At 35.8% G+C, this 15112-nt stretch overlaps 1 protein-coding gene across 1 annotated transcript; it reads left to right on the forward strand.

Annotated features, from left to right (window-relative positions):
• The first annotated feature begins 12783 nt into the window (after positions 1-12783).
• Positions 12784-14553, forward strand: LOC138666736 (tigger transposable element-derived protein 1-like). Its single transcript, XM_069754919.1, has one exon. The coding sequence runs from the start codon at positions 12784-12786 to the stop codon at positions 14551-14553; it is 1770 nt and encodes a 589-aa protein (XP_069611020.1).
• Positions 14554-15112: the final 559 nt, after the last annotated feature.

Raw genomic sequence — 15112 nt, forward strand, 5'->3', positions numbered from 1 at the left:
CTGTCGGGCAGTATATACAGTGACTGATGGCCACTATATCCAGTGACTGATGGGCACTATATACAGTGACTGATGGGCAGTATATACAGTGACTGATGAGCACTATATACAGTGACTGATGGGCACTATATACAGTGACTGATGGGCAGTATATACAGTGACTGATGGGCACTATATCCAGTGACTGATGGGCACTATATACAGTGACTGATGGGCAGTATATACAGTGACTGATGGGCAGTATATACAGTGACTGATGGGCACTATATACAGTGACTGATGGGCACTATATACAGTGACTGATGTGCAGTATATACAGTGACTGATGAGCACCATATACAGTGACTGATGGGCACTATATACAGTGACTGATGGGCACTATATACAGTGACTGATGTGCAGTATATACAGTGACTGATGGGCACTATATACAGTGACTGATGGGCACTATATACAGTGACTGATGTGCAGTATATACAGTGACTGATGAGCACCATATACAGTGACTGATGGGCACTATATACAGTGACTGATGGGCACTATATACAGTGACTGATGTGCAGTATATACAGTGACTGATGGGCACTATATACAGTGACTGATGGGCACTATATACAGTGACTGATGTGCAGTATATACAGTGACTGATGGGCAGTATATACAGTGACTGATGAGCACCATATACAGTGACTGATGGGCAGTATATACAGTGACTGATGGGCACCATATACAGTGACTGATGGGCACTATATACAGTGACTGATGTGCAGTATATACAGTGACTGATGGGCACTATATACAGTGACTGATGGGCACTATATACAGTGACTGATGTGCAGTATATACAGTGACTGATGAGCACCATATACAGTGACTGATGGGCACTATATACAGTGACTGATGGGCACTATATACAGTGACTGATGGGCACTATATACAGTGACTGATGTGCAGTATATACAGTGACTGATGGGCAGTATATACAGTGACTGATGAGCACTATATACAGTGACTGATGGGCAGTATATACAGTGACTGATGGGCACCATATACAGTGACTGATGGGCACTATATCCAGTGACTGATGGGCACTATATACAGTGACTGACGGGCACTATATACAGTGACTGATGAGCACTATATACAGTGACTGATGAGCACTATATACAGTGAGTGATGGGCACTATATACAGTGACTGATGGGCAGTATATAGAGTGACTGATGGGCACTATATACAGTGACTGATGGGCACTATATACAGTGACTGATTGGCACTATATACAGTGACTGATGAGCACTATATACAGTGAGTGATGGGCACTATATACAGTGACTGATGGGCAGTATATAGAGTGACTGATGGGCACTATATACAGTGACTGATGGGCACTATATACAGTGACTGATTGGCAGTATATACAGTGACTGATGTGCAGTATATACAGTGACTGATGGGCACTATATACAGTGACTGATGGGCACTATATACAGTGACTGATGTGCAGTATATACAGTGACTGATGAGCACCATATACAGTGACTGATGGGCACTATATACAGTGACTGATGGGCACTATATACAGTGACTGATGGGCACTATATACAGTGACTGATGTGCAGTATATACAGTGACTGATGGGCAGTATATACAGTGACTGATGAGCACTATATACAGTGACTGATGGGCAGTATATACAGTGACTGATGGGCACCATATACAGTGACTGATGGGCACTATATCCAGTGACTGATGGGCACTATATACAGTGACTGACGGGCAGTATATAGAGTGACTGATGGGCACTATATACAGTGACTGATGGGCACTATATACAGTGACTGATTGGCAGTATATACAGTGACTGATGAGCACTATATACAGTGACTGATGAGCAGTATATACAGTGACTGATGAGCACTATATACAGTGACTGATGAGCACCATATACAGTGACTGATGGGCACTATATACAGTGACTGATGGGCAGTATATACAGTGACTGATGGGCACTATATCCAGTGACTGATGGGCACTATATACAGTGACTGATGGGCAGTATATACAGTGACTGATGAGCACTATATCCAGTGACTGATGGGCACTATATACAGTGACTGATGGGCAGTATATACAGTGACTGATGGGCACTATATCCAGTGACTGATGGGCACTATATACAGTGACTGATGGGCAGTATATACAGTGACTGATGGGCACTATATCCAGTGACTGATGGGCACTATATACAGTGACTGATGGGCAGTATATACAGTGACTGATGGGCACTATATCCAGTGACTGATGGGCACTATATACAGTGACTGATGAGCACTTTATACACTGACTGATGGGCACTATATACAGTGACTGATGAGCACTATATACAGTGACTGATGAGCAGTATATACAGTGACTGATGAGCACTATATACAGTGACTGATGAGCAGTATATACAGTGACTGATGAGCACTATATACAGTGACTGATGAGCACCATATACAGTGACTGATGGACACTATATACAGTGACTGTCGGGCAGTATATACAGTGACTGATGGGCACTATATCCAGTGACTGATGGGCACTATATACAGTGACTGATGGGCAGTATATACAGTGACTGATGAGCACTATATACAGTGACTGATGGGCACTATATACAGTGACTGATGGGCAGTATATACAGTGACTGATGGGCACTATATCCAGTGACTGATGGCCACTATATACAGTGACTGATGGGCAGTATATACAGTGACTGATGGGCAGTATATACAGTGACTGATGGGCACTATATACAGTGACTGATGGGCACTATATACAGTGACTGATGTGCAGTATATACAGTGACTGATGAGCACCATATACAGTGACTGATGGGCACTATATACAGTGACTGATGGGCACTATATACAGTGACTGATGTGCAGTATATACAGTGACTGATGGGCACTATATACAGTGACTGATGGGCACTATATACAGTGACTGATGTGCAGTATATACAGTGACTGATGAGCACCATATACAGTGACTGATGGGCACTATATACAGTGACTGATGGGCACTATATACAGTGACTGATGTGCAGTATATACAGTGACTGATGGGCACTATATACAGTGACTGATGGGCACTATATACAGTGACTGATGTGCAGTATATACAGTGACTGATGGGCAGTATATACAGTGACTGATGAGCACCATATACAGTGACTGATGGGCAGTATATACAGTGACTGATGGGCACCATATACAGTGACTGATGGGCACTATATACAGTGACTGATGTGCAGTATATACAGTGACTGGTGGGCACTATATACAGTGACTGATGGGCACTATATACAGTGACTGATGTGCAGTATATACAGTGACTGATGAGCACCATATACAGTGACTGATGGGCACTATATACAGTGACTGATGGGCACTATATACAGTGACTGATGGGCACTATATACAGTGACTGATGTGCAGTATATACAGTGACTGATGGGCAGTATATACAGTGACTGATGAGCACTATATACAGTGACTGATGGGCAGTATATACAGTGACTGATGGGCACCATATACAGTGACTGATGGGCACTATATCCAGTGACTGATGGGCACTATATACAGTGACTGACGGGCACTATATACAGTGACTGATGAGCACTATATACAGTGACTGATGAGCACTATATACAGTGAGTGATGGGCACCATATACAGTGACTGATGGGCAGTATATAGAGTGACTGATGAGCAGTATATACAGTGACTGATGGGCACTATATACAGTGACTGATGAGCACTATATACAGTGAGTGATGGGCACCATATACAGTGACTGATGGGCACTATATACAGTGACTGATGAGCAGTATATACAGTGACTGATGGGCACTATATACAGTGACTGATGGGCAGTATATACAGTGACTGATGGGCACTATATCCAGTGACTGATGGCCACTATATACAGTGACTGATGGGCACCATATACAGTGACTGATGGGCAGTATATAGAGTGACTGATGAGCAGTATATACAGTGACTGATGGGCACTATATACAGTGACTGATGAGCACTATATCCAGTGACTGATGGGCACTATATACAGTGACTGATGGGCAGTATATACAGTGACTGATGAGCACTATATACAGTGACTGATGGGCACTATATACAGTGACTGATGAGCACTATATCCAGTGACTGATGGGCACTATATACAGTGACTGATGGGCAGTATATACAGTGACTGATGAGCACTATATACAGTGACTGATGGGCACTATATACAGTGACTGATGGGCAGTATATACAGTGACTGATGGGCACTATATCCAGTGACTGATGGCCACTATATACAGTGACTGATGGGCAGTATATACAGTGACTGATGGGCAGTATATACAGTGACTGATGGGCACTATATACAGTGACTGATGGGCACTATATACAGTGACTGATGTGCAGTATATACAGTGACTGATGAGCACCATATACAGTGACTGATGGGCACTATATACAGTGACTGATGGGCACTATATACAGTGACTGATGTGCAGTATATACAGTGACTGATGGGCACTATATACAGTGACTGATGGGCACTATATACAGTGACTGATGTGCAGTATATACAGTGACTGATGAGCACCATATACAGTGACTGATGGGCACTATATACAGTGACTGATGGGCACTATATACAGTGACTGATGTGCAGTATATACAGTGACTGATGGGCACTATATACAGTGACTGATGGGCACTATATACAGTGACTGATGTGCAGTATATACAGTGACTGATGGGCAGTATATACAGTGACTGATGAGCACCATATACAGTGACTGATGGGCAGTATATACAGTGACTGATGGGCACCATATACAGTGACTGATGGGCACTATATACAGTGACTGATGTGCAGTATATACAGTGACTGATGGGCACTATATACAGTGACTGATGGGCACTATATACAGTGACTGATGTGCAGTATATACAGTGACTGATGAGCACCATATACAGTGACTGATGGGCACTATATACAGTGACTGATGGGCACTATATACAGTGACTGATGGGCACTATATACAGTGACTGATGTGCAGTATATACAGTGACTGATGGGCAGTATATACAGTGACTGATGAGCACTATATACAGTGACTGATGGGCAGTATATACAGTGACTGATGGGCACCATATACAGTGACTGATGGGCACTATATCCAGTGACTGATGGGCACTATATACAGTGACTGACGGGCACTATATACAGTGACTGATGAGCACTATATACAGTGACTGATGAGCACTATATACAGTGAGTGATGGGCACCATATACAGTGACTGATGGGCAGTATATAGAGTGACTGATGAGCAGTATATACAGTGACTGATGGGCACTATATACAGTGACTGATGAGCACTATATACAGTGAGTGATGGGCACCATATACAGTGACTGATGGGCACTATATACAGTGACTGATGAGCAGTATATACAGTGACTGATGGGCACTATATACAGTGACTGATGGGCAGTATATAGAGTGACTGATGGGCACTATATACAGTGACTGATGGGCACTATATACAGTGACTGATTGGCACTATATACAGTGACTGATGAGCACTATATACAGTGAGTGATGGGCACTATATACAGTGACTGATGGGCAGTATATAGAGTGACTGATGGGCACTATATACAGTGACTGATGGGCACTATATACAGTGACTGATTGGCAGTATATACAGTGACTGATGGGCACTATATACAGTGACTGATGACCGCACAGGGTTGTACCCACCATTTCTACAGCCATCACATTGGAATACTCCCCTGCATAGCAAGTTAGCAACAGCTCGGCCAGATCCCCCCTCCCCACCACCCCTCTTTACAATCAACGTGTGACGTCACAGTAGCATCAGTGACAGTTATCAAATGTAACGGAAGCTGCGCGCATTCCCTGCCAAACCGCGGAGGAGCAACCAGCAAGTAAGGAGTCTCGGCCACCGGAGGAGGAGCCACAGCCAGAGAGGAACGGAGGAGCTGCAGGCGGAATGGGGAACTGCCGGGTAATGCGAGGTACAGAGATCGTCTAGTGATGGAGAGGCTCCATCTTGTGGCCATCGTGAGGTATAACAGCTTCTTGTCTCCAGGCATCTATTTAATGTCTGGAAGAAGGAAATCTGTTGCCTAGATCAACCAAGTACAACTTCCTTTACTTATAGTTCTATAGATAGTGGAAACTGTGCTGTAAATAGTTAATTTGGGCAAGAACTACGTTAAATTTAGATGATTTCATGAAAATTTGTAGGTGTGTGTATAGGTGCATGTGATGTGTATATGCATAGATGTATATTTCTGTGACTGCATGATTATATCAAGGTATATGTGTGTATGAATATGTATATATCAGGATGATCATTAGTGTATATATAAATGTATATGTGTGTACGTATATCAGGTATAGTTGTATTTAGAGATATATAAATGTATGTATGGCAAATTGGCAATGTGTATATATTTGTGACTACATCTATATATAAATGTATACATGTGTATATATAGATGTATATGTGTATATAAGGATGGTTATTAGTGTGACTACATATATATAAATGTATACATGTGTATATATAGATGTATATGTGTATATAAGGATGGTTATTAGTGTGATTACATATATATAAATGTATACGTGTGTGTATGTATAGATGTATATGTGTATATAAGGATGGTTATTAGTGTGATTACATATATATAAATGTATACATGTGTATATATAGATGTATATGTGTATACAAGGATGGTTATTAGTGTGACTACATATATATAAATGTATACGTGTATATATAGATGTATATGTGTATATAAGGATGGTTATTAGTGTGATTACATATATATAAATGTATACATGTGTATATATAGATGTATATGTGTATATAAGGATGGTTATTAGTGTGACTACATATATATAAATGTATACGTGTGTATATATAGATGTATAGTGTATATAAGGATGGTTATTAGTGTGATTACATATATATAAATGTATACGTGTGTGTATATAGCTGTATATGTGTATATAAGGATGGTTATTAGTGTGACTACATATATATAAATGTATGTGTGTGTATGTATAGCTGTATATGTGTATATAAGGATGGTTATTAGTGTGATTACATATATATAAATGTATGTGTGTGTATGTATAGCTGTATATGTGTATATAAGGATGGTTATTAGTGTGATTACATATATATAAATGTATACGTGTGTATATATAGATGTATATGTGTATATAAGAATGGTTATTAGTGTGACTACATATATATAAATGTATACATGTGTATGTATAGATGTATATGTGTATATAAGGATGGTTATTAGTGTGATTACATATATATAAATGTATACGTGTGTATATATAGCTGTATATGTGTATATAAGGATGGTTATTAGTGTGACTACATATATATAAATGTATACGTGTGTATATATAGATGTATAGTGTATATAAGGATGGTTATTAGTGTGATTACATATATATAAATGTATACGTGTGTATGTATAGCTGTATATGTGTATATAAGGATGGTTATTAGTGTGACTACATATATATAAATGTATACGTGTGTATGTATAGATGTATATGTGTATATAAGGATGGTTATTAGTGTGATTACATATATATAAATGTATACGTGTGTATATATAGATGTATATGTGTATATAAGGATGGTTATTAGTGTGACTACATATATATATAAATGTATGTGTGTGTATGTATAGCTGTATATGTGTATATAAGGATGGTTATTAGTGTGATTACATATATATAAATGTATGTGTGTGTATGTATAGATGTATATGTGTATATAAGGATGGTTATTAGTGTGACTACATATATATAAATGTATACATGTGTATATATAGATGTATATGTGTATATAAGGATGGTTATTAGTGTGATTACATATATATAAATGTATACGTGTGTATGTATAGATGTATATGTGTATATAAGGATGGTTATTAGTGTGATTACATATATATAAATGTATGTGTGTGTATATATAGATGTATATGTGTATATAAGGATGGTTATTAGTGTGATTACATATATATAAATGTATACGTGTGTATGTATAGATGTATATGTGTATATAAGGATGGTTATTAGTGTGACTACATATATATAAATGTATACATGTGTATATATAGATGTATAGTGTATATAAGGATGGTTATTAGTGTGATTACATATATATAAATGTATACATGTGTATATATAGATGTATAGTGTATATAAGGATGGTTATTAGTGTGATTACATATATATAAATGTATACGTGTGTATATATAGATGTATATGTGTATATAAGGATTGTTATTAGTGTGACTACATATATATAAATGTATGTGTGTGTATGTATAGATGTATATGTGTATATAAGGATGGTTATTAGTGTGACTACATATATATAAATGTATACGTGTGTATATATAGATGTATATGTGTATATAAGGATGGTTATTAGTGTGACTACATATATATAAATGTATACATGTGTATATATAGATGTATATGTGTATATAAGGATGGTTATTAGTGTGATTACATATATATAAATGTATACATGTGTATATATAGATGTATAGTGTATATAAGGATGGTTATTAGTGTGATTACATATATATAAATGTATACGTGTGTATATATAGATGTATATGTGTATATAAGGATGGTTATTAGTGTGACTACATATATATAAATGTATACATGTGTATGTATAGATGTATATGTGTATATAAGGATGGTTATTAGTGTGACTACATATATATAAATGTATACGTGTGTATGTATAGATGTATATGTGTATATAAGGATGGTTATTAGTGTGACTACATATATATAAATGTATACATGTGTATATATAGATGTATAGTGTATATAAGGATGGTTATTAGTGTGATTACATATATATAAATGTATACATGTGTATATATAGATGTATAGTGTATATAAGGATGGTTATTAGTGTGACTACATATATATAAATGTATACGTGTGTATATATAGATGTATATGTGTATATAAGGATGGTTATTAGTGTGATTACATATATATAAATGTATACGTGTGTATATATAGATGTATATGTGTATATAAGGATTGTTATTAGTGTGACTACATATATATAAATGTATGTGTGTGTATGTATAGATGTATATGTGTATATAAGGATGGTTATTAGTGTGACTACATATATATAAATGTATACGTGTGTATATATAGATGTATATGTGTATATAAGGATGGTTATTAGTGTGACTACATATATATAAATGTATACATGTGTATATATAGATGTATATGTGTATATAAGGATGGTTATTAGTGTGATTACATATATATAAATGTATACATGTGTATATATAGATGTATAGTGTATATAAGGATGGTTATTAGTGTGATTACATATATATAAATGTATACGTGTGTATATATAGATGTATATGTGTATATAAGGATGGTTATTAGTGTGACTACATATATATAAATGTATACATGTGTATGTATAGATGTATATGTGTATATAAGGATGGTTATTAGTGTGATTACATATATATAAATGTATACGTGTGTATATATAGCTGTATATGTGTATATAAGGATGGTTATTAGTGTGATTACATATATATAAATGTATACGTGTGTATGTATAGCTGTATATGTGTATATAAGGATGGTTATTAGTGTGACTACATATATATAAATGTATACGTGTGTATGTATAGATGTATATGTGTATATAAGGATGGTTATTAGTGTGATTACATATATATAAATGTATACGTGTGTATGTATAGATGTATATGTGTATATAAGGATGGTTATTAGTGTGATTACATATATATAAATGTATGTGTGTGTATGTATAGATGTATATGTGTATATAAGGATGGTTATTAGTGTGACTACATATATATAAATGTATGCATGTGTATATATAGATGTATATGTGTATATAAGGATGGTTATTAGTGTGATTACATATATATAAATGTATACGTGTGTATGTATAGATGTATATGTGTATATAAGGATGGTTATTAGTGTGATTACATATATATAAATGTATACGTGTGTGTATATATAGATGTATATGTGTATATAAGGATGGTTATTAGTGTGACTACATATATATAAATGTATACGTGTGTATGTATAGATGTATATGTGTATATAAGGATGGTTATTAGTGTGATTACATATATATAAATGTATACGTGTGTGTATATATAGATGTATATGTGTATATAAGGATGGTTATTAGTGTGACTACATATATATAAATGTATGCATGTGTATATATAGATGTATATGTGTATATAAGGATGGTTATTAGTGTGATTACATATATATAAATGTATACGTGTGTATGTATAGATGTATATGTGTATATAAGGATGGTTATTAGTGTGACTACATATATATAAATGTATGCATGTGTATATATAGATGTATATGTGTATATAAGGATGGTTATTAGTGTGATTACATATATATAAATGTATACGTGTGTATGTATAGATGTATATGTGTATATAAGGATGGTTATTAGTGTGATTACATATATATAAATGTATACGTGTGTGTATATATAGATGTATATGTGTATATAAGGATGGTTATTAGTGTGACTACATATATATAAATGTATACGTGTGTATGTATAGATGTATATGTGTATATAAGGATGGTTATTAGTGTGATTACATATATATAAATGTATACGTGTGTATATATAGATGTATATGTGTATATAAGGATGGTTATTAGTGTGACTACATATATATAAATGTATACGTGTGTATATATAGATGTATATGTGTATATAAGGATGGTTATTAGTGTGATTACATATATATAAATGTATACGTGTGTATATATAGCTGTATATGTGTATATAAGGATGGTTATTAGTGTGACTACATATATATAAATATATACGTGTGTATGTATAGATGTATATGTGTATATAAGGATGGTTATTAGTGTGACTACATATATATAAATGTATACGTGTGTATGTATAGCTGTATATGTGTATATAAGGATGGTTATTAGTGTGATTACATATATATAAATGTATACGTGTGTATGTATAGATGTATATGTGTATATAAGGATGGTTATTAGTGTGACTACATATATATAAATGTATACGTGTGTATGTATAGATGTATATGTGTATATAAGGATGGTTATTAGTGTGATTACATATATATAAATGTATACGTGTGTGTATATATAGATGTATATGTGTATATAAGGATGGTTATTAGTGTGACTACATATATATAAATGTATGCATGTGTATATATAGATGTATATGTGTATATAAGGATGGTTATTAGTGTGATTACATATATATAAATGTATACGTGTGTATGTATAGATGTATATGTGTATATAAGGATGGTTATTAGTGTGACTACATATATATAAATGTATGCATGTGTATATATAGATGTATATGTGTATATAAGGATGGTTATTAGTGTGATTACATATATATAAATGTATACGTGTGTATGTATAGATGTATATGTGTATATAAGGATGGTTATTAGTGTGATTACATATATATAAATGTATACGTGTGTGTATATATAGATGTATATGTGTATATAAGGATGGTTATTAGTGTGACTACATATATATAAATGTATACGTGTGTATGTATAGATGTATATGTGTATATAAGGATGGTTATTAGTGTGATTACATATATATAAATGTATACGTGTGTATATATAGATGTATATGTGTATATAAGGATGGTTATTAGTGTGACTACATATATATAAATGTATACGTGTGTATATATAGATGTATATGTGTATATAAGGATGGTTATTAGTGTGATTACATATATATAAATGTATACGTGTGTATATATAGCTGTATATGTGTATATAAGGATGGTTATTAGTGTGACTACATATATATAAATATATACGTGTGTATGTATAGATGTATATGTGTATATAAGGATGGTTATTAGTGTGACTACATATATATAAATGTATACGTGTGTATGTATAGCTGTATATGTGTATATAAGGATGGTTATTAGTGTGATTACATATATATAAATGTATACGTGTGTATGTATAGATGTATATGTGTATATAAGGATGGTTATTAGTGTGACTACATATATATAAATGTATACGTGTGTATATATAGATGTATATGTGTATATAAGGATGGTTATTAGTGTGACTACATATATATAAATGTATACGTGTGTATATATAGATGTATATGTGTATATAAGGATGGTTATTAGTGTGACTACATATATATAAATGTATACGTGTGTATATATAGATGTATATGTGTATATAAGGATGGTTATTAGTGTGACTACATATATATAAATGTATACGTGTGTATATATAGATGTATATGTGTATATAAGGATGGTTATTAGTGTGACTACATATATATAAATGTATACGTGTGTATGTATAGCTGTATATGTGTATACAGTTAGTCCTCGGTTTACGACGGTCTCGGGTTACGACGTTTCGTCTTTACGACACTTTATACGACGCCTCGTTCCGACTTACGCGGTTTTGAGTCGTAAGTCGAACTACGTGCAGGGGCGGAGCAATAGCGTCCAGTACTGTACACTGCACCCGGTTACAGAGGAAAACAAGTCTCCTGCACGCCATTACACCCTTCATTATGGCTCCCAAACGTAAGGAAGACTCATCTGATACCAGTGCATCAAAGAAAAGGAAGGCCATCACCATGGAGGTGAAAGTGGATATCATAAGGCGATCTGATAAGGGGGAAACACCAACAGAAATTGGCAGGTCATTAGGACTTAGTCGTTCGACTGTCGCTACGATTATCAAGGATAAAGATCGTATCCTTGAACATGTGAAAGGATCTGCTCCTATGAAAGCGACAGTGATAACAAAGCAGCGTAGTGGTCTTATTATTGAGATGGAAAGATTACTGGTGCTTTGGTTGGAAGACCAAAATCAACGCCGTATACCTGTGAGCTTTATGGTTATTCAGGCGAAGGCTAAGCGACTGTTTGAGGCGTTGAAAAGACAAAAGGGGGAAGGAAGTGAAAGTGAAGAATTTGTGGCAAGTAGGGGTTGGTTTATGAGGTTTAAGGATCGTGCCAATTTCCATAACATTAAAGTGCAAGGTGAAGCTGCTAGTGCTGATGAGAAAGCAGCAACTGAGTTTCCTAAAGCATTGGCTGAGATAATTGAGGAGGGTGATTACTGTGCTCAACAAGTGTTCAACGTGGATGAGACAGGCTTGTTTTGGAAATGTTTGCCTAACCGTACGTACATCGCCAAGGAGGAGAAGTCAGCACCAGGTCATAAAGTCGGTAAGGAGAGACTGACTTTGCTTCTTGGGGGCAATGCTGCTGGCGACTACAAACTGAAGCCCATGCTGGTGTATCAGGCTGAGAATCCAAGGGCACTCAAGGGCATTTCAAAGGGTCAACTACCAGTCATCTGGAAGTCTAATAGGAAGGCATGGGTGACACTTGCAGTGTTTGATGACTGGTTCACCAACCATTTTGTGCCAGGTGTGGAGCGGTATTGTACCTCCAAGGATATCCCCTTTAAGGTGTTGCTTATTCTGGACAATGCCCCTGGACATCCTGCCCATCTGGATGACTTTAACCCTAATGTCAAGGTGGTTTACCTTCCACCTAATACCACTGCCCTAATACAGCCTATGGACCAAGGAGTCATTGCTACATTCAAGGCCTACTACCTCCGAAGGGTCATTGGTAATGCTTTAGCAGCAACTGAAAGGAATAAGGACTTGACTCTAAAGGAGTTTTGGAAAACATACAACATCATTGATGCTGTGAATAACATTGCTGATTCCTGGGATGAGGTTAAGCAGACCAGTATGAATGGGGTGTGGAAAAAACTGTGTCCCCGGTTTGTGAATGATGTCACAGAGGTCCAAGAGTCAGTGACTAATGTCATAAGGAACGTTGTTGATATGAGTAAGACAATGAATCTGGAGGTGGAGGAGGATGATGTCACAGAGCTACTGGCATCTCATGGAGAGGAGTTATCTGCTGAGGACCTTATTCAACTGGAGAAGCAGATGATAGAGGAAGAGGAAGACATACCAACCCCAGAACTTAAGACATTTACAAGGCAGGGCTTGGCAGGAGGTTTTGCCCTGATACAGGAAGGGTTGTCAAGGTTTGAGGCTGAGGATCCCAACATGGAAAGGTACGCTAGGGTTGCCAGAGGAGTCATGGATTCCCTTAGGTGTTACAAGGAGATCTTGGAGGAGAAGATGGTCTCCTTCCAAACTAACCTACAGCGGTACTTCAAGAAGGTAGAGAGGCCTGCAACAGATCCTGTACCTGTACCCTCTACCTCAGCTGCCCCTCTTGACTCACCTGCCTCTCCTGACTCACCTCCCCCAGTATCTCCAGCACCTTCTGCAGCTTCCTCCCAATAAGCCTGCTCTCTCTTTGGAATTGTTATCTTTATTTATTACACTGTTTATTACTGTTACAGCACTTACAGTACAGTATTTCATTATTAAACGTACTGTACTGCACAATATTTGACTGTACCTATGTTTATTGATAATGTTATTATGGTACATTACTGTATAAACGTATGGTCCGACTTACGTCGAAATTCGGTTTACGACGCCGCATTAGAACGGATCAACGTCGTAAGTCGAGGACTACCTGTATAAGGATGGTTATTAGTGTGACTACATATATATAAATGTATACGTGTGTATATATAGATGTATATGTGTATATAAGGATGGTTATTAGTGTGATTACATATATATAAATGTATACGTGTGTATGTATAGATGTATATGTGTATATAAGGATGGTTATTAGTGTGACTACATATATATAAATGTATACGTGTGTATATATAGATGTATATGTGTATATAAGGATGGTTATTAGTGTGACTACATATATATATAAATGTATGTGTGTGTATGTATAGATGTATATGTGTATATAAGGATGGTTATTAGTGTGATTACA

The sequence above is a fragment of the Ranitomeya imitator genome, chromosome 2, assembly GCF_032444005.1.
Source record: "Ranitomeya imitator isolate aRanImi1 chromosome 2, aRanImi1.pri, whole genome shotgun sequence".
Classification (NCBI taxonomy): Eukaryota; Metazoa; Chordata; class Amphibia; order Anura; family Dendrobatidae; genus Ranitomeya; species Ranitomeya imitator.